The sequence below is a fragment of the Polypterus senegalus genome, chromosome 7 (genome assembly GCF_016835505.1).
Source record: "Polypterus senegalus isolate Bchr_013 chromosome 7, ASM1683550v1, whole genome shotgun sequence".
Lineage (NCBI taxonomy): Eukaryota > Metazoa > Chordata > Cladistia > Polypteriformes > Polypteridae > Polypterus > Polypterus senegalus.
The window spans coordinates 162,897,557-162,922,598 of record NC_053160.1 but is presented as its reverse complement, the minus strand read 5'-3'; the positions used below and the strand labels follow the sequence as shown (position 1 = coordinate 162,922,598).

Below are 25,042 nucleotides of genomic sequence, written 5' to 3'. Positions count from 1 at the left end.
ACATGTATAGTTCTTGGTACATTCCCCTAAAACCCAGTTATCTATTTGAATTGACCCTAAAACTTATAAAAACCAAGATAATTGAGATGGCAGTCCATTTACCAGCAGAAGTTATTTGGCATCAAAACCTGTATCCACAATGGGCTCTAAGTACTGAACTTGAGAACCATTTAAAGCAACCATTTAGAAATCGTGCATGCAGCTGCTTAAAAATAAAAGAACCAATTAAGGAATCAGAATCTTAAAATGTTAGGTAACTAAAATGAAGCACAAATGTGTTGCTTGAGTTTTTGCCTCAGCAGCAATAATTAGTTGTAAATTGAGAAATTGGGTTAGAACGAAAACCAGTAGCCACTGTTTCCCTTCAGGGCTGAACATAAGGACCTCTGGTATGGTATATACAGCATTCCTATTATTAAAATTCATTACAGTAATGTAGAATGGTGTTGGAAATGAGCTAAAAAGCAGTTAAGGAGGTGTACTGTATATACTTTTTCCTTTTATGCATTATAAAGTTCTTATTTGTGTTCATTAATTCTTTTTGCTCATTGTGAGTTTTCTCTTGCCTACACAATGCAAAGTTAATGAAGCGTTACACTTACCATTAGCAAAAGAGTCAGCCAGTCTGATTAATGGTGATACTTTTGGATCTAGTTTGGTTGTCAGGCAGTAGCCTGGGAGTTTTAAATAAATATCTTTATGACAGAGTGACGTATCTGAGCAAATTAGAACTCCTCTATGATATGAGGAATGTGACTTTCTAAATGGCTTTATTCAAGCTTGTTGATCTCAGGTGGTGTACAGATCACACCGTGAGAATCCTAGATTTAAGATTCTAGACTGCTTTCTAACTTAAATTGACCCATCCATTAACCATCATTGGACAGATTAACAATCATTCCCCGTACTGATCATTCCCCGTACTGTATGCAGACATGTGAAACTTGGTCGTTTGGGGCCGGAAAGCTGAATGTTTTTTGTTTTAATGAGCTTAACAACAATACTGGCACTGCTGTGAGAAAAAGCCTATTGGGCCTTGAAATACATATAAGTCTACAAAAACGACAAAATTAATAATTGATGATTATTGCCTTCAATATTATAAATGCAATTATTAGTTTCAGTTAAGAGAACATTGAAATATGCACCTTGTTTTGCCAACTGCATACAGTTCATTCTTGTTACACAGTGTATAGCAGAACCTCCATTTCTACAGGAAACCAGTTAAATTGTTAATTTGAAATTGTTAAATTCTGGATTAGTTGGAAAACTAAAAATGTAGTGTTTAATAATGTTTCCTTTTTTACAATAAAGATATAGCCTGTTATAAAATTTGTTAGTTTTTAGTATGGTAAATTATAGATATAAAACTTAATAAAATATGCTTGTGTTTTGATTAAACTTTTCCCTTTTTCCTGTAAAATGTTTATTTTGAAAAGCCAGCCATAACTACCACTCACCATTTCAAAAAATATAAAATGGTGGGGGAAAGGTAAATGTCGAAATATTATATTGGATTTCTGCTCTATTAGAAAACAAATGTTACAGATAATAAAGAAGATTCAATTACAATAATGTAAGAAGTTAGAGTGAGCACTGCTTAATAGTTATGTTGTACATACAATACATGTAAGCACATTAATTGTAACAATGTGCGTAGCAAGCTCAAGAAGAATTTAGTTAGTAACGCATTGTTACATGCTGCTGCGTGAAACTCTTAGTCCATGAGCAGTGGTGTCCATATTCTCTGAGAATATCTAAGCTGCGTCAGACAGAAAATACATCTATTTAACATTTTAAAGAATGTGGTTTGGAGTCTTAAAAATGCATTTAGCATTTAACGCAGGGTTTGTCAGCGTCAATCCTGGGGGGCTGTAGTGGCTGCAAGTTTTTGTTCCAACCCCGTTTCTTAAAGAAAGTAAATTATTGCTGATGAAGCACTCATTTCTCAAGTAACATTTTGATGCTTTATTTTAGTGGTCTGTCTTGTTAAGGTTCTGCACCTTTAATAGCTTATTTCAGTCTTAAACAGCTGCATTTTTTGTTTTTAATGGTGCCTTATTAGCATTAAGATGCAAATGACAAAGGAGCCAGTTGTTCTCTTTTTAACTTGATTCCATTTATACCTGTGTGGAGTCATCATGCACTATTTGGTTTGATAAAACGTTTAAGAGAAAAATGTTGCAGACTGAAAATGATCCATTTTAGGCTTCAAATAATTTGGATGATATCATTGGAAAGGAAAAAAAATCTACAATATAAAAACCTAACATTGAAGACTAACAAGCCATAAAATTAAATAGGTTCTGAGTTTGACTAGGATTGCCTTTTCAATTAAGCAACTAGGTTTGAACAAAAACTTGCACCACCAGTGGCCCTCCAGGACTGACCTTGCCCACCCCTGGTTTAGTGTGTAATTCTGTAAAGTGAATGCCTATGATTTGCCAGTGCCTTAACAGCTAGTAAGTGTTTGTGCTTGATTACTATCCACATGTTTGCTGCTTACAGTGCTCTGTAACTGGGGAAGCCCGATCTCTGAGAGAACGGGAGTACTAAATGAAATGTAAGAATTGTTTCCATCATTAGTACTGTATATTGTGGCCATCATAATCACACATAATAATACACAACTGTCCAGCCCGAGCAATATGGTCAAGATATTTTATAAGCATGCATTTCTGTTTTGAGTTAATGTATCTTCAGGGCTTCTGTGGTTGGTAGATGAGTCTTTTTAATAGTTTTGAGTCATGTGCTGGTGGTGTTTTTGTTAATGTTTTTAGCAGGTGTTGCAGTAGCAAGTAGTACAACGCAGCATTCCATTTTGAGAATGACAGCATTGTAAAGATGGGAAGGGGATAAATTTAAATATAAAAGTGACATTTGATCAAATCACTGTGTAAAAACTGAATTTTAGTGTATTTTGGGTAATAAATGCTAAATTATTACAAATATTATGTTTACCTTTGGGTTATTTTTTGCCCATGTTCTTGTGTTTTATAGGGCAAAATGTTTTCCATGATTATTTCCTGTGTTTGTCCAAATCCAAGTTTGCATAGCACATTGAGCATATGTCTAAGATGACTGGTATCAAAAACTTTTTCTTCATTTACAAATAAAAGCATGAAAATTGGTCTGTAGGATGAATCCTTTTTTTGTTTATTGGAAAAACAGAAAGTGATACCTGGTATAGTGTGTTTTGCAATATGTTATCTTGTCTAGCTTCCTTAAACATAGCTAATATTAACTGAGCTAATTTAACATTTTTTTTTTTTAAGATTCCATTGAGTAGCCATCTGGGTCTGTGGTTTTCTCACTGTGTAAGGAATTTATAGCATCTTCCATTTCAGAGCGTTTCAATGGTTTATTGAGCCCATCCACGCACATTGCATTAAGCTGTGACATTTTTATTTTACCTGGGAACATCTTTGGCAAGTGCCTCACTGTTGTTACAGTCCAATGTGTATAAAATCTTGTAGTATTTCTTAAATATGTTTGCTATATTTCTTTGCACCAACTATATTAAATTCTGCATCTATTTTCTGAGCTAAAATCATATTAGCTTTCATGTTCTTAATGGAAATGATGTAGCATAAGAATTCGTTTCTTTGATCCTTTTGTGGTCAAAAGCTGAATTTTGATACCCTTTTACTTGTAATTTATTTTTATGCAAATTGTATTAAATGTTTTGGCCCCTTAAATGTGCTTTAAATGTTTCCTAGAGTGTTTCTGCACAGATCTCTGAAACAGTGCATTGATGTATGTGAAAATATTAATTTAATATAAATTTATTTTCATTACATTAAGTATCAGTCTTCATCAGCTAGTATGGTTCAACAATTAGAGTGGCACAGTTCGAGACGGCATTTGCATTATAGTTGCACAATTTTAGAGAGGGCAGTAAGCTCTTAATAAAAATAAAAAAAACATCAAAGGTGTTTGGAAAAGCCTCCATGGGTAAATCCTAATGAAATTAAGGTAAATTTTTGTATCAGTTCTCAAAGACAGGAGATATAAAAGCTTTTTTGCCTGTTGAGAGTTATTCTTGAATTTTTTCTTTCAGAATTTAACTATTGATTAAAATCATTTATTTTTAGTTCATTTGTCGCAATAAAAAAAGTTACAAATTTTTTTTAGCTTTCATCAGAAATTCTAGATTTTGTTTGCCATCTTGGAATATTTGCAGTGTTTCAGGTGCCAACCAGTGATTTTAGAATGGCTAAATGTGCTTGGAATATGATGAACATGACAGAATCTGTTTAATGCCACAGAGCTAAAATTTACATTGTAATGGGTGTGCCTGATTGTTGAGAATTTTGATGGAGTTTATTAAGAACCAGATTGTTGTTCCACTCCAGTGTCCCTACTCACGTAAGACAATTTTGTATAGTTGGGATTAAGCTGTTGAGCGTTAAAATCTATTAGATCTATAAAAGTAAACTTTGAGCTCCAAATATATAGTATTAAGTCAGTACCCTGTAACTGGTGTTAGTAGATTGCACACTTCAAGGAAAGCCAACTGTAAAAAAAAAAAACAAAAAAAAAACTTGACCATAATGGTTTATGAATGTTCAAAATAAAACATCCTTCATAACAGAAAATGTCTAGTTACCATGTGTGATAACCACTTATTCAGGACATTATTGAGTTTATTTTTTCAATTTACCATATTGTTTTAACTTTTATCAAGTATATATGCTCAGTAGACAAAGAAATAGCAGAGGGGTCTACAGTATATAGAATACTTCCCTTATGCTTTGCTATAATATCAATACTCTTCCTGATACTGGGAAATAATTGGCTTTTACTTATTTATTTTTTTATTTATTGCATTTTTTTTTATCACACACATTGTTAAAATGGTTGTTACAAATTCCTTGTTAATGGCATTCACTGTGAAAAATGCCCTTTAAGTTGACATTTTAGTTGAGCAAATTGCACTTATTAATGTTGCAGCAGTGGAAATATTAGTGGCTATGTGAGCTAATTTTAAGCCATTAAAGGCTAACTTATCATGGGACCATACTTCACTGTGATTAGTCAGTCATACCTATTCTTTCTTTCGTTTCTTGTAGGAATCGTGGTAGTTGGAATAAATAGGCCGAAAGCAAAAAATGCAATCAGCAAAAATCTTGTGAAAATGGTATGTAATAAATATAAAGCTGTTTATAGCAGTTTCCAGATTTTAGTTTTATCCTACCGAAAATAATTTCCTTATTTTCCTTAATTTCAGATGAGTGAAACGGTGGAAAACGTGAGAGGAAACAAAAGCATTAGAACAGTAATTCTCTGCAGTTTAGTGCCTGGGATATTCTGTGCAGGTAAAGACACTTTTTTCCAAATCATACTTTAACCTGATTTTTTGTTTTTGTTGTTGTTCTTACTGTGGTATATGAGAATTGTTCTTCTGTGCTTTGTGGTCATACAAATAGAGCTGCTATTCTCATATGAAAATCTAGATCTTCTTCCTATATAATACTCTACTGTGGCTGTTTGTTTGTCTGTCCAGGATTTTAAATCACCTGTAGCTCGCAAACCGTTTTACCTATTGAGTTGAAATTTGGTTCACATATATTACGTGACGTCTACTATCCGCTTTCGGGGTGATGATTTTTATTACTTTTTATTTTTATTTTATTTTATTGTAGAATCAACTCTTGGCAGGGTGGCCGTATGGCATATGCGTATGGGCGCCGTTCTCATTTCCTACCACCTTCGCTAATCATTCTTGAGGCAGATTAAAGACTTAAGTGCCGGCTTAAGTGAAAAATTAAAGAAAACCATACTAAGTAATTGCAACACAAAAACTAACTTAATCAGTTTTAATGCGAAAAGATGCCGACGAAAGAAGAGAAGCAGCGGGCTGCTAGTGTGGATAAAAAGAGCTGCTCAGGAAGCAGCAAGCGCGTCAACCTCTGAGCAAATGAATGCTAAACGGAGATGGAGAAAGAGGAGGAAAACTAGGAATTTTCACGTCAAGTGTATTCACTGCACGTTATCGTGCAGTACGCTGCTACTGGTATTCATTTATTTATTTATTGCATTCGTAGTCTGAATCACAATCTGATTGTATAGGTGGTTCCCTTGAATGTAACTACCCCGATCTACATACTGTCAAATAAACGAACCACGTCTGAGGTTCGATTCTCCAAGAAAAAGTTCTATCTTGGTCTCATCAGACCAGAGAATCTTATTTCTCACCATCTCGGAGTCCTTCAGGTGTATTTTAGCAAACTCCAAGATAGAACATTTTGGCCTTAATTCTAAGCGGTATGTGTGGAGACAACCAGGCACTGCTCATCACTTGTCCAATACAGTCCCCACAGTGAAGCATGGCGGTGGCAGCATCATGCTGTGGGGGTGTTTTTCAGCTGCAGGGACAGGATGACTGATTGCAGCCAAGTACAGGGATATCCTGGACAAAAACCTTCTCCAGAGTGCTAAGGACCTCAGACTGGGCCGAAGGTTTACCTTCCAACAAGACAATGACCCTAAGCACACAGCTAAAATAACGAAGGAGTGGCTTCACAACAACTCTTGTGACTGTTCTTGAATGGCCCAGCCAGAGCCCTGACTTGAACCCAATTGAGCATCTCTGGAGAGACCTAAAAATGGCTCTCCACCAACGTTTACCATCCAACTTGACAGAACTGGTGAGGATCTGCAAGGAGGAATGGCAGAGGATCCCCAAATCCAGGTGTGAAAAACGTTGCATCTTTCCCAAGAAGACTCATGGCTGTATTAGCTCAAAAGGGTGCTTCTACTAAATACTGAGCAAAGGGTCTGAATACTTAGGACCATGTGATATTTCATTTTTTCTTTTTTTAATAAATCTGCAACAATTTCAAAAATTCTTTTTTTTTGTCTGTCAATACATATACACACACTAACTAGCAAAATACCTGCACTTCGCAGCAGAGAAGTAGTGTGTTAAAGAAGTTATGAAAAAGAAAAGGAAACGTTTTAAAAATAACGTAACATGATTGTCAATGTAATTGTTTTGTGACTGTTCTGAGTGTTGCTGTCATCAAGGATTTGATTATCATTATTTCTTTCAATTAGATTCGTATTTGGAGGATGTGTTGTGTTCAAGTTACATTCCGTATTTGTCAACCGTTGTAAAGATAACCGGTTTCATTCATCATAATGTTTGCTACCCAAATTGGTACTCGTGAATCTAAGATGTTTAACAGGCATTCCCAGTATTAAGTTGTGGATTTGCCTGCGAATATTTAGCGGCAGCGTGTCTGTGAACTTAATTTAAACTTAAGCTTTACACCTTGCTTTCCTATTGATAGGTCTACAGAGGGTTGTTCCTTTGTTACTGCATCAATAAACAGCTCGTCTTCCTCTTTATCTGAGACATCATACACTGCATGCATGGGTTTACCTTTCCCAGTCCTGCAAACTTTAGAGAAGTGGTTCAATTTACCACATTTTTTACACTGTCTTCCTTTAGTTGGACATTGACTTTTTCCACCGTGTGCTTTGTTTCCGCAGTAGCTGCACTTATGAATATGCTTGTATGCGTCACTCGCTTCATATTCTTTTGCTCCCTTCTCAGTTGTGTAATGCGTTTTTTGTTCAGCGCTCTTTGGAGCTCTTGCTTGTTGTCTGCATACTGCGTTCACAGTTCGTTCACGTGAGCTGCTCGGAGTACAGGCATTGAAGGTTCTCAGCTGTGCTTGTGCTATCTCGTGCAATCTTGCCATGTCCACGGCTTTATTTAATGTTAGCTAAGACCGGCACTTAAAAGTTTCTCTCGCACTTTCACTAAATTTGTGCCAAACACTAGTCTATCCCTGACTATCTCATCTTCGTTACATAAGCACAGTCCTTCACCTGCAAATATTTAGCGGCAGCAAGTTTATTGGATTGCTGCCGACGGACATTCTTATATGGGCAGTCACTCAATTACCTGGGAGGGGTGACGATGAGGGATGCAACTCCGCCTCACAGGGTGACCGAGCTGCAGGCTATGGCTGTATATATGCACATAAGTAGATTCCAGTTATGACCGTTACGCATAGAATTTCAAAATGAAACCTGCCTAACTTTTGTAAGTAAGCTGTAAGGAATGAGCCTGCCAAATTTCAGCCTTCTACCTACACGGGAAGTTGGAGAATTAGTAGTGAGTGAGTGAGTCAGTCAGTGAGGGCTTTGCCTTTTATTAGTATAATTTGAGACTTCGTTTACATTGTTCAGGTACCCATTTCCTTTATCGTTCCAACAGTACCCCCATTAACATGTTTATCGAGGTGATCACCATCAATCAAAGAACTGTCACTTACCGAGTGGTTTCAATGCACGGAGAATGGCGCCTGCCTTTTCCATTCTCTGTGTTACATATTGCATGGCCATATCAGGCTCACTCTTGATATCCGGAGGAACATTGTGTCTTATGTATTGAATGACTGGGAAAGGTTCAAGGTGTGGACTGATGATGGTACAGGAGATAATTATACTACACAGGAGCACTAGAAGAGTGAAATGCCGATGAATTCGGTTGTATGCTTACAACGCTTGACAGATGCTGATTGTCACTTCAACATAACCAGTCCAGCAAATACTAACGTAATTGAAACAAACCATGAAACTCAAACCGATTATGACAGCAGCAATCCAAGCTGTGAGATCTGAGGCAAGATTGCTTTTCACATGGCCAACTGTACGTTGCATGCTCAAGAGTAAGCTCAGCGCACAGCTTGGTCATATTACAACCGGAGGGCTGAACTGACAACGTGGCATACAAAGAAATCCTTAACAAATTAATAAATGGTATATTTTCCCTCAGTTTAAAATGGTTTACTTTTCTTCTTAATAAAAATTTTAAGGCAGTACTTCGCTGCTGCGAAGCGCGGGTTTTTTGCTAGTATGTATATGTGTATGTGTATAAAATATATATATAGCTCAAAAACATTAAAGGAACACTTTGAAAACACATCAGATCTCAATGGGGAAAAAGAAATCCTCCTGGATATCTATACTGATATAGACTGGGTAATGTGTTAGGAACGAAAGGATGCCACATCGTTTGATGAAAATGATCAACCTACAGAGCCCTGAATTCAAAGACGCCCTAAAAATCAGAGTGAAAAAATTATGTGGCAGGCTAGTCCATTTTGCCAAAATTTAATTGCAGCAACTCAAAATTGTACGCAGCACTTTGTATGGCCCCTGTGTTCTTGTATACATGCCTGACAACATCGGTGCATGCTTCTAATGAGATGACAGATGGTGTTGTGGGGCATCTCCTCCCAAATCTGGACCAGGGCATCACTGAGCTCCTGGACAGTCTGAGGTGCAACCTGGTGGCATTGGATGGACCAAAACATAATGTCCCAAAGGTGTTCTATTGGATTTAGGTCAGGAAAGTGTGGTGGCCAGTCAATGGTATCAATTCCTTCATCCTCCAGGAACTGCCTGCATACTCTCACCACATGAGGCCAGGAATTGTCGTGCACCAGAGCCACTGTACCAGCATAGGGTCTGACAATGGGTCCAAGGATTTCATCCTGATATCTAATGGCAGCCAAGGTGCCTTTGTCAAGCCTGTAGCGTTCTGTGTGACCCTCCATGGATATGCCTTCCCAGACAATCATTAACCCACCACAAAACTGCTCATGCTGAATGATGTTACAGGCAGCATAATGTTCTCCATGGCTTCTCCAGACCCTTTCACTTCTGTCACGTGCTCAGGGTGAACCTGCTCTCATCTGTAAAAAGCACAGGGCACCAGTGGTGCATCTGCCAATTCTGGTATTCTATGGCGAATGCCAATCGAGCTGCATGCTGCTGGGCAGTGAGCTCAGGGCCCATTAGAGGACATGGGGCCCTTGGGTCACCCTCATGAAGTCTTTCTGGTTGTTTGGTCAGAGACATTCACACCAGTGGCCTGCTGGAGGTCATTTTGTAGGGCTCTGGCAGTGCTCAACCTGTTCCTCCTTGCCCAAAGGAGCAGATACCGGTCATGCTGATGGGTTATGGACCTTCTACGGCCCTCTCCAGCTCTCCTAGAGTAACTGCTTGTCTCCTAGAATCTCCTCCATGCCCTTGAGACTGTGCAGGGAGACACAGTAAACCTTCTGGCAATGACACGTATTGATGTGCCATCCTGGAGAAGTTGGACTACCTGTGCAACCTCTGTAGGGTTCCGGTATCGCCTCATGCTACCAATAGTGACACTGACTATAGCCAAATGCAAAACTAGTGAAGAAACAGTCAGAAAAGATGAGGAGGGAAAAATGTCAGTGGCCTCCACTTGTTAAACCATTCCTGTTTTGGGGGTCATCTCATTGTTGCCCCTCTAGTGCATCTGTTGTTAATTTCATTAACACCACAGCAGCTGAAACTGATTAACAACCCCCTCTGCTACTTAACTGACCAGATTAATATCCCATAAGTTTCATTGACTTTATGCTATACTCTGATTAAAAAGTGTTCCTTTAATTCTTTTGAGCAGTATATATAGTGTGTAGATATAGATATAGATATAGCCCGGCCTGGAGGACCAGAGGAGGGCTTGTGCCTCCTCCGGACCGCGAGGGGGCGTCCGTCCTGGTTATACTGGAGGCCTCGGGTGGAGGGCTTGGAAGCCCAGCCCTGTAGGGACCAGTGGCCACCGCCAGGCGGCGACCCAGTGCCTGATTATCCTGGGAGCCCGGCACTTCCGCTACGCTGGGGCGTGGCCAAGGGAAGAATGCCGGGAACACCTGGTGCTCGTCCGGGAATCAGATATAAGGGGCCGTCTCCCTTCAGTGAGCAGTGGATGTCAGGTGGAAGTGGACAGAGCTGGAGAGAGGACTGGAGGCGGCCAGGAAAGAAAGGCACAAGGACTGTGAGGCCTGGACATTGGGGATTTGGTGCTGGAGGCACTGGGGTTGTGAGTGCACGAAAATAATTTGTATATAGTTGTAAATAAACGGTGTGTTGGGTGAAAACAAAGATGTCCGTCTGTCTGTGTCCGGATCCAAGTTCACAATATGTGTGTTTGTGTGTGTGTGTGTGTATATATATATATATATATATATATATATATATATATATATATATATATATATATATATATATATATATATATATATATATATATGTATATATATATGTGTGTATATATATATATATATATATATATATATATTTTTTTTTAAATAAAGAATAATCTTTTATTGACATGGAGGTTGGCACAGTGGTGCTGTGGTTTATATTGGTGCTTCATAATTTCAGTGAGCTGAGCTTCAGTCCTGTGCCCAATGAGAGTTCGTTTGGAGTCTGCATTTTATCCTTCTGTCTTCATTGGTTTCTTTTGTACACTGCTAAACAAGTAGTTACTTACAATATATAAGTACAAGTATAAGTACTTATATTACAGCATAGGTTAGCTTGCAACTCAAAATTGGTCCTTTTGAGAATGTAGTTATATATGTCATGCTTTACTGGGGCTTGTTTCCTACCTTGTGCCCTGTCCAGCTTTGGTAGGATTCCCATGCAACACTTTAAATTGGATTAAGTATTGGAATGCTTTGTTGTGTTGATAGTAACCTGACTTGAATAGGCAGAACCATGTTTGCATATAACGTTGGGCTCATAAAACTTTCTCTTCCTTATTTACATACCGTTTATATCAAATACCAATTTAAACACAGAAGTAAATTGTCTTGTGCAAAGTTGCATTTTAGCTGTGAATTACTAAGGAAACATTTACTCGTTTTAAATGTGAATAAGATGGGGTAGACAAATTACAAATGAATACAGTAGTCTGCCAGGTGTACTTTGTGGTAGCCCTCCTTTATATACAGGGTATGGGTTACCTGCAACTTTTTACAGCAATGTTTATTTGTAAAGTTTTGTTGTACACAAATGCATAGCACTCTGTCTTCTACTCCAACAGAAAGACAATCGGCAGCTTGGAAGAGAATATGCCTGTAAATAAATGAGTTTTAAAGGATTATGCTATGTTTATGCGTGGTCTTTTTCCAGTTTGGCCTGAGCCGATGGTCGATGATATCATCTATGTCCAATTGGCTGGACGTATTGCAGTTGTAAATACATATTATTGATTGGCTTCAAACATATTTAGAAATTTCCTTAGTGTCAAACTGCTGTCCCTTTTTTTATTTTATTTTATTTTTTTTTTAAAGCTGTTAGGCATTCATAGTCACAGTGCATGAGATTCCTGTGCTTTGCTTTTTAGCAGGAATGCAGTGTAGTTGAGGGAAGGCAGCCTGATCAGTGCATCATGTGCATAGTTTGAATGGGAATAGTACATGTGTATTTGCAGCACCACACTGCTGTGGAGCTCACAGGCTCTAACAGGGCTGGTACCAGTGGTGCGTGATGTTTATATACCCACTCTGATATCTAAGGGGGATTCCTGAGCCCTTTGTGTAAAAGTAATAATTAAGGAAAAAGGAGGAAAAAGACACAGGCTAAACTTTTGTTCCGCATCAAGCACTGCTTGGAGGAAGATAGTGTAGTGTCTCGGCTGTAAAGTGGCATGTCTGTTGCGGCATGTCATTTGTTTTTTGGCACCAGTGTGACTGTCCGCAGCCAGTGGACCTTAACCTGTGCAAATTAAAACCGGGGAAAGAAACTTGAGGGCTAATCTGCCTGGTCTCCCTGAAAATAATGATATTCACAGGAGATGGCCTCATGCAGCTCTCTATGCAAAGAGAGATAAGGGTTAAAACAAGAGCTGGATCTGGTTGGGTAGGTTTGGAAGGGTTAACGAGTAACAAATGGAACTAAAAAGAGCAAAAGTGCACAAGTCATATTAGTGAGATGGTGTGCTTTGCAGCTGAATGATGTGCCTGAGCAACAGTCAGGATGTTCTCCACTGGCTAGTCCTTGGGATGGAGAAGTGGCAGTCTGGGATAATAGTAATGCATTTTATTTATATAGCACCTCTTTCCCATGCTCTAGGTGCTTAAAACAAAATGATACACATAGTTTCTGCATAGAACAGTAAACAAATAAACACAGGATGTGCAAAAGCATTAAACTGAATAAAAGAAAGAATAAACCAGAGTACAATACTAAATTCAATACTAAAAGAAATGCCTGAACAAATCACATTATTTATAGTACAACATTCCCACAAATTATCCTGAGCATCTGGATGGAGAGGTGAACTGAAATGAGGGGCAGAGAGTTAGGCTAAGGTAAAAGTCTTCCTGAATAGATGAGTTTTAAGTTGTTTTTAAAAGAATAAATGGAGTCAGCTGATCTAAGTAATTTTACGCGTTCATTCCAAAGTCGGGACGCTGTATAACTGAAGGCCATGTCTCCCATAGAGTGCAGGTTAGTGTGGGGCAGAACAAGATTGCCACAATTAGAGGACCTTAGTGGCGAACAGGAGCATTGTGTTGGAGAAGCTCACTGATGTAGTCTGGTGCAAGGGCATTTAAAGTTTTGCAGGTTATTAATCAGATTTTATACTCGATCTTGTAAGAGACAGGGAGCCAGTGAAAGCAAAGTGGGATGTGTGTGATGTGCTCACTGTTGCTGGTTCATGTAAGGACTCTTGCAGAAGAGTTTTGAATTAACTGGAGATGTGATATAGGATTTGAAGAGGCACCTGTTTGTAGGGAGTTAAAATAATAAATGCAGGATGTGATAAAAGCATGGACAAGTTTCTCAGCATTGGAAAAGGAGAGGAATGAGCGAACGCAGGATATGTTATGGGGGTGGAAGTAAGAAAATTTCTTAATGTGGTTTATGTGGGTGGAGTAAGAAAGGGAGGAGTCAAATATGACACCAACATTCTTTGCATTAGAAGAAGGTCTAATGAGATCATGTGATGCAAATAGCGTATTGCATTTCTTACTGTAACATCACTTAAAGACACTATTCCTTTTTTGAAGTCATTACTGAAACCTTTAAGAATAAACCTTTTTAACTTTTTTTTAGTAATTCCACAATTCATATTGTCCACCTCCTCTATTCATACAGAGGGTCACTACAATAGGAATGGAGTAGTACTGTCTTAACTTTTGTACGTTTGTTATTAATATTTATCTTAAAATGCTTGATTAACATTGAGAAACATGTCAAAGTTAGTGCACACATTGAGAGGATGTCCCGCCTACCTATATGACAGGATACCTACATCATTGTAGTGGTGTAAGATTAGAATGTTTGATTGTCTGTCTCACAGGACAATGCTATTCATTCCTTGACACCTGCACATGTGTTTTGATTTATCTGAACACAAGTAAATTTATGTACCTTTTATCATATTTAAAAAAAAAAAAAAATAAATAAATAAAAAAATATTGTCAGTTGTTGTCTGAGGCTGCGAGGCTTTGAGCATGAATCAGGTGTTGCTAGTCTTTGTGAGAGTAGTTTTATGCAAATTATGTTACATTTTTACTTATGTGCCTATTTAGCCTTTTTTTTTTTTTTTCCACCCTTTACAGTAATCCCTTGCTATATCGTGCTTTGACTTTCGCGGCTTCACTCTATCGCGGATTTTATATGTAAGCATATCTAAATATATAACACGGATTTTTCGCTGCTTCGCGGGTTTCTGCGTACAATGGGTCTTTACTTCTAGTATATGCTTCCTCAGTTGGTTTGCCCAGTTGATGTCACACAAGGGACGCTACTGGCAGATGGCTGAGAAGCTAACCAATCAGAGCACGCAGTTAAGGTCCTGTGTGCTGATTGGCTCAGTGATGGGGCGCCGAATTCGATTCCGCACCGTTAACCAGAAAGTCTTGTCTCGTTCATTCAGCATCAAGGTGTTTCGCTGTGTAAAGAGTTAACTTTTGTGCTCTTTTGTGTTTATCTTTGTGCATAGTCAAGCCCTTCATTATGGCTCCAAAACGATCTGCTACTGCTTCAGAGGCCGTGCCCAAGCGCCAACGGAAGATGCTAACGATTGCCGAAAAGGTAAAAGTTTTGGATATGTTGAAGAAAGGGAAAAGCTACACTGCTGTAGGATGCCATTATGGCATCAATGAGTCCACGATTCTTTTTATTTAAAAAGGAGGAAAAGAATATAAGATCTACGGCCGCAGTGTCCTTTTAACCAGGGCGCAAAATGAGTTGTAAGTGGACGTAATAAGGCGGTAGTCCAGATGGAATCTGCTTTAGGGATTTGGATTGAAGACTGCCGGAAGAAGAACAACAGCGATGCTACACGGTCGCCTGAAGAGGCTCCTTTAGAAAAGCTGTAACACTCTCCTTTGTTGTGCAGTAAAACTAAACTCATCGTTATCGGACAAGTCGTTGTGTCATTGTTGGTGAGTAACCATAATTAATTTTCTACATACAGTACTTAGTACATGTACGTACATTTAGTGTCACTGTACACACATTTACTGTGTACAATTTTTCTTGCATTGTACATGTTTATTGCTGGTGGCCTGTCTATTGTAATGGCTGTAACATATGTGATATCAGAGACGCTCGATATCTTTAAAATAATATTTAGGTTTTACTGTATATAAATAGTGTGTTTACATACATAATTTCAATGAATCTTACCTAATATCTAACAGAATACAAAGGGTTTATGCCATACATAATTTCAATGAATCTTACCTAATGTCTAACAGAATACAAAGGGTTTATGCTGTATAACTGTGTGGGGAATATTTATAAACCGTGTGGGAAAGTTTATAAGGGCTTAAAAATATAAAAATAACCATAAAAACATATGGTTTCTACTTCGCTGATTTTCACCTATCACGGGGGGTTCTGGAATGCAACCCCTGTGATCGAGGAGGGACTACTGTATTTGTTATTAGTTCTCCATGTTAATCCTCAATTCATTATGTTATAAAGGAAGGTCCACCATTACCAACAGTAGACAAAAGTGCGACTTCCACAGCACGTAGAATTTTGCACATAATGTATAGTATTTAATAAAGTTAGATTGGTACCATGTTGGATTACATTCATACCTCAAGCAAGTCACTCAAGGGTTCGCTTGATACAGCACTAAGAACACCCATTTGTAAGGGTCTCAGTGCGATTGTTTTGGTCAGCACTTAATGAGCCAGACTTTCGAGAAAATTGCACCACTGTTTGAAGAAACTAGTCCAAGTGAACTAGGTTTGGAAATGTCTTAAATCAGAGCATTAATAAAATGTCAGGTTATTAAAGGTAGCAACTGCTGCTAAAAAACCCTAACCCCTTAACCACCAGCTACTTAGGGATAACAATTTTATTGTCTAGCTGAATTACAGAATTTATCTTTGAGCCCTGTTTCTCAACCTTTATAGCCCTGTGACCCAGTTTTAGTTTTAAGTCACTTCATGGCCCACAGACATTTGAACAGCAGGGTTGTTTTTCCCTGTTGTGAATCAACTGCAATTAGAAGAGTGGGGGAAAGTGTCCCCTTCGTGAAACTAAAGCAGTTAAGTACTTTTCTGTATATAATATTTGTATTTTTATTTTATTCATATGGTATTTTTGATACATAGTAACCAATGGCCCCATAACTTAGGAAACTCCCCGAGCAAGATAGGGTAACATAGCTAGTTAGCAAATCTAAATACAGCTTACTTTTTTTTTTTTTGTGCATTCTGCATCAGTGCCTACAAACATGGCATGCAGGACTTGTCAGTGATACAGATAAGACAAATTTCACAGCAGGTGTCATTAGATGTGAGATGACAATTGATCATGCACCATCTCCTCAAATGAAAATTAAAAAAAAAAAGGAACCAGCTGTGTTAAGCACATCAACTCTGTAAAGGTGGCGTGGGTGCACACTGCACATGGGCCTGTAAAAGGAATCTGAAGTGCAGAAGTGAGATCATTGTGATTAGATTACCAAGAAAAATCATATAGTCAAACGGCACCAAAGGAGTTTAGCTTCTAATAATGAAGCACAAAGTCTAAATATTTTACCTACTTTCCATCTAGGATATGAAAAAAACTTGCAGATGTGTTAAGCAAATACCTATTTTTACACAAGTGTACAAACATTAAATTTACACGCCTTTTCATTGGTATTTAAACAGTAATGTATAGTGCAAATTGTAAATGCAGTTATATTTGACCTTAGGAAATGTTAGTCATTATGGTGTCAGGAAATTTAACTAATAGTTTTCATTCAAGGTAAAAGAAACTGTATTACTGATGAATTAATTTGCATTTCACTTTATTTGGTGATAAATCATTTCAATGAATAAACACTCTAGTTGAGAGTCAATAGTTTTTAGTTTAAAATATTAATTGTAGATTTATTTGTATTTTCTAAAACTTTCTTACAGTATATATGGCAATTGATCCAAACGTTTTTTCTTTTATTGATATTCACCTTGCATTTTCTTTCATTTTCACATTTCAGTAGGTTAGATGATTTTCTTTTACAAAAAATGCTTACATGTCTAGAGAGTCTTATGAATTTCAAAGAGTCAAAGTTATCAAGAAAAGTCTCAAATATATATACAGTAAACACAAACAGCTATGAAAAAAAGTTATTCAAAAAATCAGAGAAAAGAAAATTTGAATCATGGTCCTGGAGAAGATTAAAGCCCATGGTCTGCTATATGGACAGATTAGTTGGTTTAAATTTTATTTTATGCTGTAGTTAGTCGAGTTTAAGCTAAAATATTTCAGTTACATAGTAAGGAAATTTAAAGCAAGAAATATCAAACAAGATAGATGCCTAAATGGCATAAAGTAAGATACTGTAGTCGTCCCTTTCTCTCACAGTCACTAACTAAAATATTTTAATACACATGCCTGGCATGTTGTTAAATTGTTTGATTTTCCCAAAGCCTCTGGGTTTTTGTGTTTAGTATATTTGCTATTCCAGTCTTTTTATTAATGTGTCTGAATGAACAATGTACAGTTTGCCTTCTTCATCCGAGGACTGAAAACCATTCTAGGGGTTAATCCAGAAACTTCCAAAAAGCAAAAGTTGAATCTACTGCATGCAACCCTGTTCTCTTGCTATTGCCGCCTTTATAAAAGAAAACCTCTTTCTCTCATACTTATCCTACATTGGCTTCAGAGCACTACCAGCCTTTGAAAGAAAACCTGAATTAAACATGTGTGAAAGTCGATGTTTATGGAAGAATGCAACAGGTTTTTTCTTCAGGATTCCTCTTTACTTCAATACTCTCTTCACTCATAGCATGGTTTATGGCAAGGATGCTGTTCATGGGATGATGACCAGTAATATACTGTATGTTCTAAATGTATTGGCAATTGTCTGTACTGTGGTGTGCTGGGCTGGAAACATCACTTCAAGAAAGGCTCACCAAATCAACAAGCTAATAAATCCTGAGTGCCATTATGAACAATGCTGCACTTCCTGTCCCTGACATACTGAGTACTTTAAGTCAGCAGATTATTCAGCAGAAATATTTCAAGAAACGCTGCTGGGGCTCCATCATACCTTTTTATAACAATATTAATGTACATTTAATATATCTCCCATTGTCAAACCCATCTAATCCATTTCAGGCTTGCACTGGGCCAGAAACTATCCATTGCAGTCCACTCATGAACGTCACCACACTCGCACAGTTTGTAACCCTAACTTGCATTTCTTTGGGAATGTGGAAGGAAAAGTGTAGTATCTGGGTTTAAACCTATGGAAACATGTGGAGAAGATGTTAACTCCATATTGCCAGCATCTGGCTCTGGAATTCCAACCCAGCACACTGTATCTATGAGGCTTCAGTACTATTCCCGTGTATGTGATTGTGTATATTTATAATATATACTCCCTCACAGTGCATGTATATGAAGTAATATATAATATTTTTATATCTAAGGTGTTTTTCTTAATTGTACTAAGCGACTGGTAAATTGTAAAATGCAAAAAGCCACCAAGATCGAATTTTACTATGTGACCTTGGTGATTGAGTGCAGTAATGAGAACTGGATTTTCAGTGGTTAATTTTCACTTCTTAGTTGACTCACTTACTTCTAAGAAAATTGTTATGAAAGATCCCTTTTAATAAGTCTATGGCTGTTGCTTTCATCAGGGAAATGTTTTTGAGAACCTGACTATATTATTATTATAATGAACTGTTTTTAGTCTGGTTGTTAGAATTTATGAGATTTGAAATGAATTTGTGTAGATTTTTTTTTAATTTTTCTTTGTTCTGCAAGCTTAGTTTAGATTGTAGAGCAGTTCTGAATTGTCCTTCTGTATTTAGAAACTTGGAAAATGTAAAAAAATCTTATTACTATAGTATGAAAATGACTTAGACTGTTAACATGACTTTTTTTATGGGGGATCTTTTACAATGAACATTTTGAATAAAAAATAACTAAACTATATAATATGCCACTATTACACTTTTAAGTAAGCTGGTAAAAACCGTACATTTTGCATTATTGTATGCATAATAAAATTCATGAAACTAATCTATCTACTATATAATAAAACACTAAGGTCTGTGTGTTCTATGAGCAATTTTTGGCTTTTGTGTGATGGTTCAGATTGGCTTTGGTGATGTGACAGAAGATATTGCGAGTGTGAGATGAATAAGGGGGAGTTAAGGTGCTCTCTGAGAGAGTCTCCTTCAAAGATGGAATGTATAGATCTTGACAGGAGGTGAGAAAGGTGCTTTGAAAATAATGAGAGTCCGAGAAGCAGGCTTTATAAGAATGTGCTTGAGAGAGGGTGTGCCAGTGAAGAGATGTTCACAAACGCAAGTACAGAGCAAAGGAGCTGAAGATACAAGTAGGGCATTAAATAACAAATATTTTTTAATAATTCTATTACCTGTGTTTGACCAGTACCGTGGCTAGTAACTTAAACAATAAAACACAACTTCGATGCAAAATGACAGTCATTCTGACCTGTATAAGGTACTCAAACACCAAATTTACAGACTTCTCTACATCTAATCTCTCTCTCTCTCTCTCTCTCTTTATCAACAATATTTTCAAATTCCCTTAGAGCAGGCATGTCAAACTCACTACCATTGGTGGGCCGCTTCGACTGCCATACGTACGTCAGCAGGCTGCACTGTAACAAATACTATTATACAAAGTTACTGTAGCTTTCTTTCCTATACTGAAAACTTAAAAAAAAATGTAACAGTTAAAGTTTAAAGAAAAACAATTTATTTCCATACAATCTCCGTACAACAATGTACAATTAGAGTCTTAGCCTCTTAGCTAGGTTCTTATTATAGGAGTCTTACAGTCTGAGATCTATTTCTTTTCTCCCAACACTTGGCATCTCTTGTTAGTAACCAGTTCGTCAATATTGGGCTTGAAATCTTGGTGCGGCTGCAACTTTTATGAGGAATGAAAGGTGCTCAACAGTAAATCTTGAGCGATATGGGGTTTTGGTAGCTTTCATTAACGAAAACAATTGCTCACAAAGGTAAGTGCTTCTGAACATAGTACCCTCAGTGCCAACTTACAGATCTGCACATACGAGGGTGGCAGGTAAGCACACAAGCCTGGCACACCAACTTCATTGCATTTTGCCTTCAGAATAGAATCTGACTGCAGTTCAAACAATTCCATTTGGATATTCTCAGGCGCATTCTCAACGTTGTAAGAGTATGGTGACGCAAACAGCGCAAAGTTTATAATGTAAAATAAGCCGATATGCAAAAAGCCCCCTGACCTACCAATAATTTAGTAAGATGCTGCAGATGTTCTATCAGACGGTTGTGGCGAGCGCCCTCTTCTATGAGGTGGTGTGCTGGGGAGGCAGCATAAAGAAGAGGGATGCCTCACGCCTGGACAAACTGGTGAGGAAGGCAGGCTCTATTGTAGGCATTGAGCTGGACAGTTTGACATCTGTGGCAGAGCTACAGGTGCTGAGCAGGCTCCTTTCAATCATGGAGAATCCACTGCATCCACTGAACAGGATCATCTCCAGACAGAGGAGCAGCTTCAGCAACAGACTGCTGTCACTGTCCTGCTCCACTGACCGACTGAGGAGACCCCACACTATGCGACTCTTCAATTCCACCTGGTGAGGTAAACGTTAACATTATACAAAGTTATTGTCTGTTATACCTGCATTGTTATCACTCTTTAATCTTTTTTTTTATTAATCAGTATGCTGCTGCTGGAGTATGTGAAGTTCCCCTTGGGATTATAAAGTGTCTGTCTGTGATGGTCAGTTCTGCCCAGTGGCCAGTTTCAGCAGCCCAGCCAGTAGTGTAGCCTGCCAGGCTTCTGCAGCCTAGCACTTCAGTTGCGACATCGCGGCTCATTAACTTTGGTCAAGGCTCGTGATGAGGGGGCGGTGTCATGCCTAGGGTATCGAGGAGCTGACACCGCAGCTGGAACTCTACTAGCAGATGACATTTCCGGTACCATAATGCCATGGGAAAACACGCTTTTGTCAGAAGGCGGAAGTAAGAAAAGTCAATAAGTAATGCAAAAGATGCAGAATAATTCAATCACAAATGAGAGTAATCATTTTGTACAAGTTTAGTGCTAACTAGGATCTGGCATGCGGGCCGCACAGATTTCTGTTGTGGGCTACGTGTTTGACATGCCTGCCTTAGAGCTTTTCCTTTCACTATCCACAGTGTTACTAGACAGAGCTTTTTAAACCCACCCTAGACTTACTTTCCTATAAATCAGAACCCCAGCCTTTATTAAAGTAAGTACGAGGGGTGTTAAATAATTTATCTACCTCAGTAAGAAAAAAAAAAGCTTTTTCAAAAAAAATTTTGTCCACTTTTCCTGCAATGACTTTAACCCTTTTGAAAAAGAAATCTTCTGTTTGACCTTCAAACCAGGATGTCACAGCTACCTTGATATCTTCCTTACTTGAAAACTGCTGTCCACAGAGAGATTTCTTCTAAACTCAGAATGGGAAATAATCTGAGGGAGCCAGATTAGGACTGTAGGGTGGATGGTTCAGCTGCTGGAACCCACATTCTCAGATCGTAGCCTGTGATTGATGTGACATGTGAACCGGTGCATTGTCGTGAGGAAGCAAACTTGATTCGCATGAGGACTCTCCTGACATCCTGTCTCTTGGAATGTTAGACTCGCATTGAGCCACAACTGTGTATGAGTAACCTTGACACATGTCACAACATACCCAAACTTGTTTTAACAAACTTGCTACTTTCTTTCATACTCCGATAGATAAATTATTGAACACCCCTCATATATACAGTAGGATTAGGGTGGCAACATACACCACATGCTTTGCTGTTATCTTTCAGCCTGAGTTGCACTTAATTTATCACTTTCTATCCACCACATTTTTGTTCACCAGTGAAGGTGACAGAGTAAGTTATATAAATTTAATGCAATTATTTTTATGTAATAATGCTTGTTAATCAGGATATCGCACCTGATATGACAAACTGTTTTTACTGTGTATTGTAAAATACTGGGAGTATTTGAATTGTTTTAAGTCGGTTTTTACAATTTGTTAATTTTCTGTTAATTGTAGTGCCTTTGACATTTATGGAACAATGAAAACAACAGAGAATACACTTGAAAAGATGCAGTGTCTGTTATTACATGACAATTGTTTCTCTTAACTGGGCTTTGCCATAATGATGTTTCAATTGACCAAAGCATTGAACCAGGGTTTCTTGTAAAGTTTCTGCCTTGCTTGTGACATAGAGTATGTCATAAAATGTAACAATAGCACAATATCTTGATCTTTTAGTTAACAGTGAGTTCCACTGCATCTTATGTTTTATATTGTTGTTACAACTTCTTTTTGAATTTTTGGAGTAATTTGCTGCTGCTTGTAACAGATTGAAGGTTACAAACAAGAGAAACCCATGGATACTTTTACAATGTTCTCATACTGTGCATTAATGTGGCTATTTTCCTTTAGAGTAAATTAAGGGTTGAACTGGTTGAGATCTCTTTGTAGACTGACTGTAAAATGTTTATCAGTAGTCTACAATAAAGAAATGTGATAAAGAAAAGCAAAGGTATAATAAAGCGATACATAATGAGTACAAAACAGACAATACTGTTAGTTATTGAAAAGTCAAATATGAGGGAAAGGCAGATGCATGACCTCCATTTTAAGGCATTGTCTTTTTTTTTTTTTTACTTTTCCAGATGTGAAGTATTAGTAATTACTCCATGTCAACAATTATTTATCTTTTATCATTCAACACTTCTCTCTCAATGTTTTGATTTGCCATTTTTCACTTTTCACATGTCATTGTAATTTCTGTCTCATCAGCTCTCACATTTTACTGTCAGGTTTTCTTTTATTAATAAAAAAATATATATCCTGGTTGAGTAGTGAGTGTGATGGCAGTTTCACATGATAAAGTGAATTGGACTAAGTTCATGTCAAATTTTTTGTGAGGTGGAAATGCCATGTAAAATAAATATAATAATCTAGGAGTTTACTTAGAATATCTTTCAGTCTGATATGCTGGTATCTTATTCAAATATCAGTATTGGTAGTTTTTTATGCTTGCGTAAGAAAACCTTTTAAGATTTCCTTCAGTTAGAATTGAGAATGCAACAATATTTTGGGAAAAATATCTTCCTAAAGTCACTAACTGTGCTAGCTTACTTACATAATAACATAATGCTCTTAAGATATCAAAATTAATTTTTAATTTTTTTAAACATCCTTTCAAGTGAAGCAGGACGAAATATATATCTGCACTTCCATTCTGTGGCTTTTTACATAGAATGATTATGTTACTTTATTCAGATTTGATGCAATTTGGAGGAATAATCTAATCATAAAAATAAGTTTCAGGGGACTTTCTGTATATAATGGTTCTTGTCTGGGTGAAATTTGCATATTCTCATATGTGGGCATTCTTATTCCTTTGGGTTTTCTTTTCTCCCCTCCCTATATATTCAATGGGTGATTGCCAACACCCAATTAAATCTACTCTAATAAATTCCCCAGCTTGTGTTAATTTCACTCCAGTACCCCAGGAAAGACAAAATTCTGTTGGATAGATAATACAGTAAAAAATAATACATTTTTGGGTGGTAATATACAGAAGATATATAGTGTTGTCTAGTGGAATCTGCGTTAGCAAGTATGTCCTTTTGTAGTAGCTGTGTGAGGGAGTGCAGACTGTTGTTGCAGTAGAAATTAAATTTAGATAACAATAGCACTTATTTCTGTGACTCATTTTCATAAACTGGATGTAGGTCAAAGTTCTTTACAAGATGATATAGATATAGTTACAAGAAAAAAAAAATTGAAATTGGTGAAGATTGAGAATTAATAATTAACATACAAAAAATAAATCCACACACACTTACATAAAATAGATATATTATTATTAGAAATGTGGTATATATAGAGAATCATTTTTTAAGCCTCTGAAGATGAGCTTAATGATAAGGTCAGCTGGCTGGAGAGGATAGAAAAGATAATAAGCTCCATATATGTTGGGAGACAATAAGAAAATCTGCATGGGCTCCAAGGCCAAAAAAATGCACAGCCCCTACTAGGCATTATACCCGACAGAAATGTTCTAAAGTAGTATCTTTTTGTTTTTCAGGCTTTGTCCTAGAAAATTTGTGTCTTGTGGAAAATTAGGCATCTGCTTTCATTTGAGCTTCACAGGCAGCCACATAGAAAAGAAAACAAAGAAGAGATTAATAATTATTGGAAATTAATTGAAGAATATGATAATTCTATACATGTATATTCTATCAGGAGTAGAACTAAAATATAATGATGAAAAAACCAAATAAAGTGGGTTTATAGGAGTTCTTATTTTAAACTGATCTGCAGTGTTAGCCTGGCATATATGTATTGGTAAACTTTATTCTTGTTTTTTTGGTGCATATTTGCAAAGGGCCATCTCACCACTTCTTTTATGCTTAGCTTTTGGAGTAGTGAGTAGTCCACCATTAGAGGATCCAAGGTTACAACATGGATTGTCGGTGTTATTTAAAGTAGTTATTTGAAGTCCGTTCTAAAGGACGTGGGTAACTAATATTAAAATGCTAAGACTGTTGAGATGTTGTTTTTCTGGTTAAGATTCTGCTGCATTTTTAATCTACAAACAAAGTACTTACTGTTGAGGATGAAGTTATTGCAGACAGTTTAGTACAGTTAATACCTGTATTTGGATTGGGTCGTTACTTTTCATTATTGTGAAAGGAATATCAAAAAATATTGCTAATGCCA

General features: G+C 37.3%; 1 protein-coding gene across 1 annotated transcript in view; it reads left to right on the top strand.

Annotated features, from left to right (window-relative positions):
- Nucleotides 1-25,042, top strand: part of auh (AU RNA binding protein/enoyl-CoA hydratase) — a 207,750-nt gene that overhangs the window by 13,042 nt on the left and 169,666 nt on the right. The window contains exons 2-3 of the mRNA XM_039759472.1: nt 5,073-5,140; nt 5,231-5,318. Coding sequence (XP_039615406.1) covers nt 5,073-5,140; nt 5,231-5,318 — 156 coding nt within the window. The remainder of the gene's footprint in view (nt 1-5,072; nt 5,141-5,230; nt 5,319-25,042) is intronic.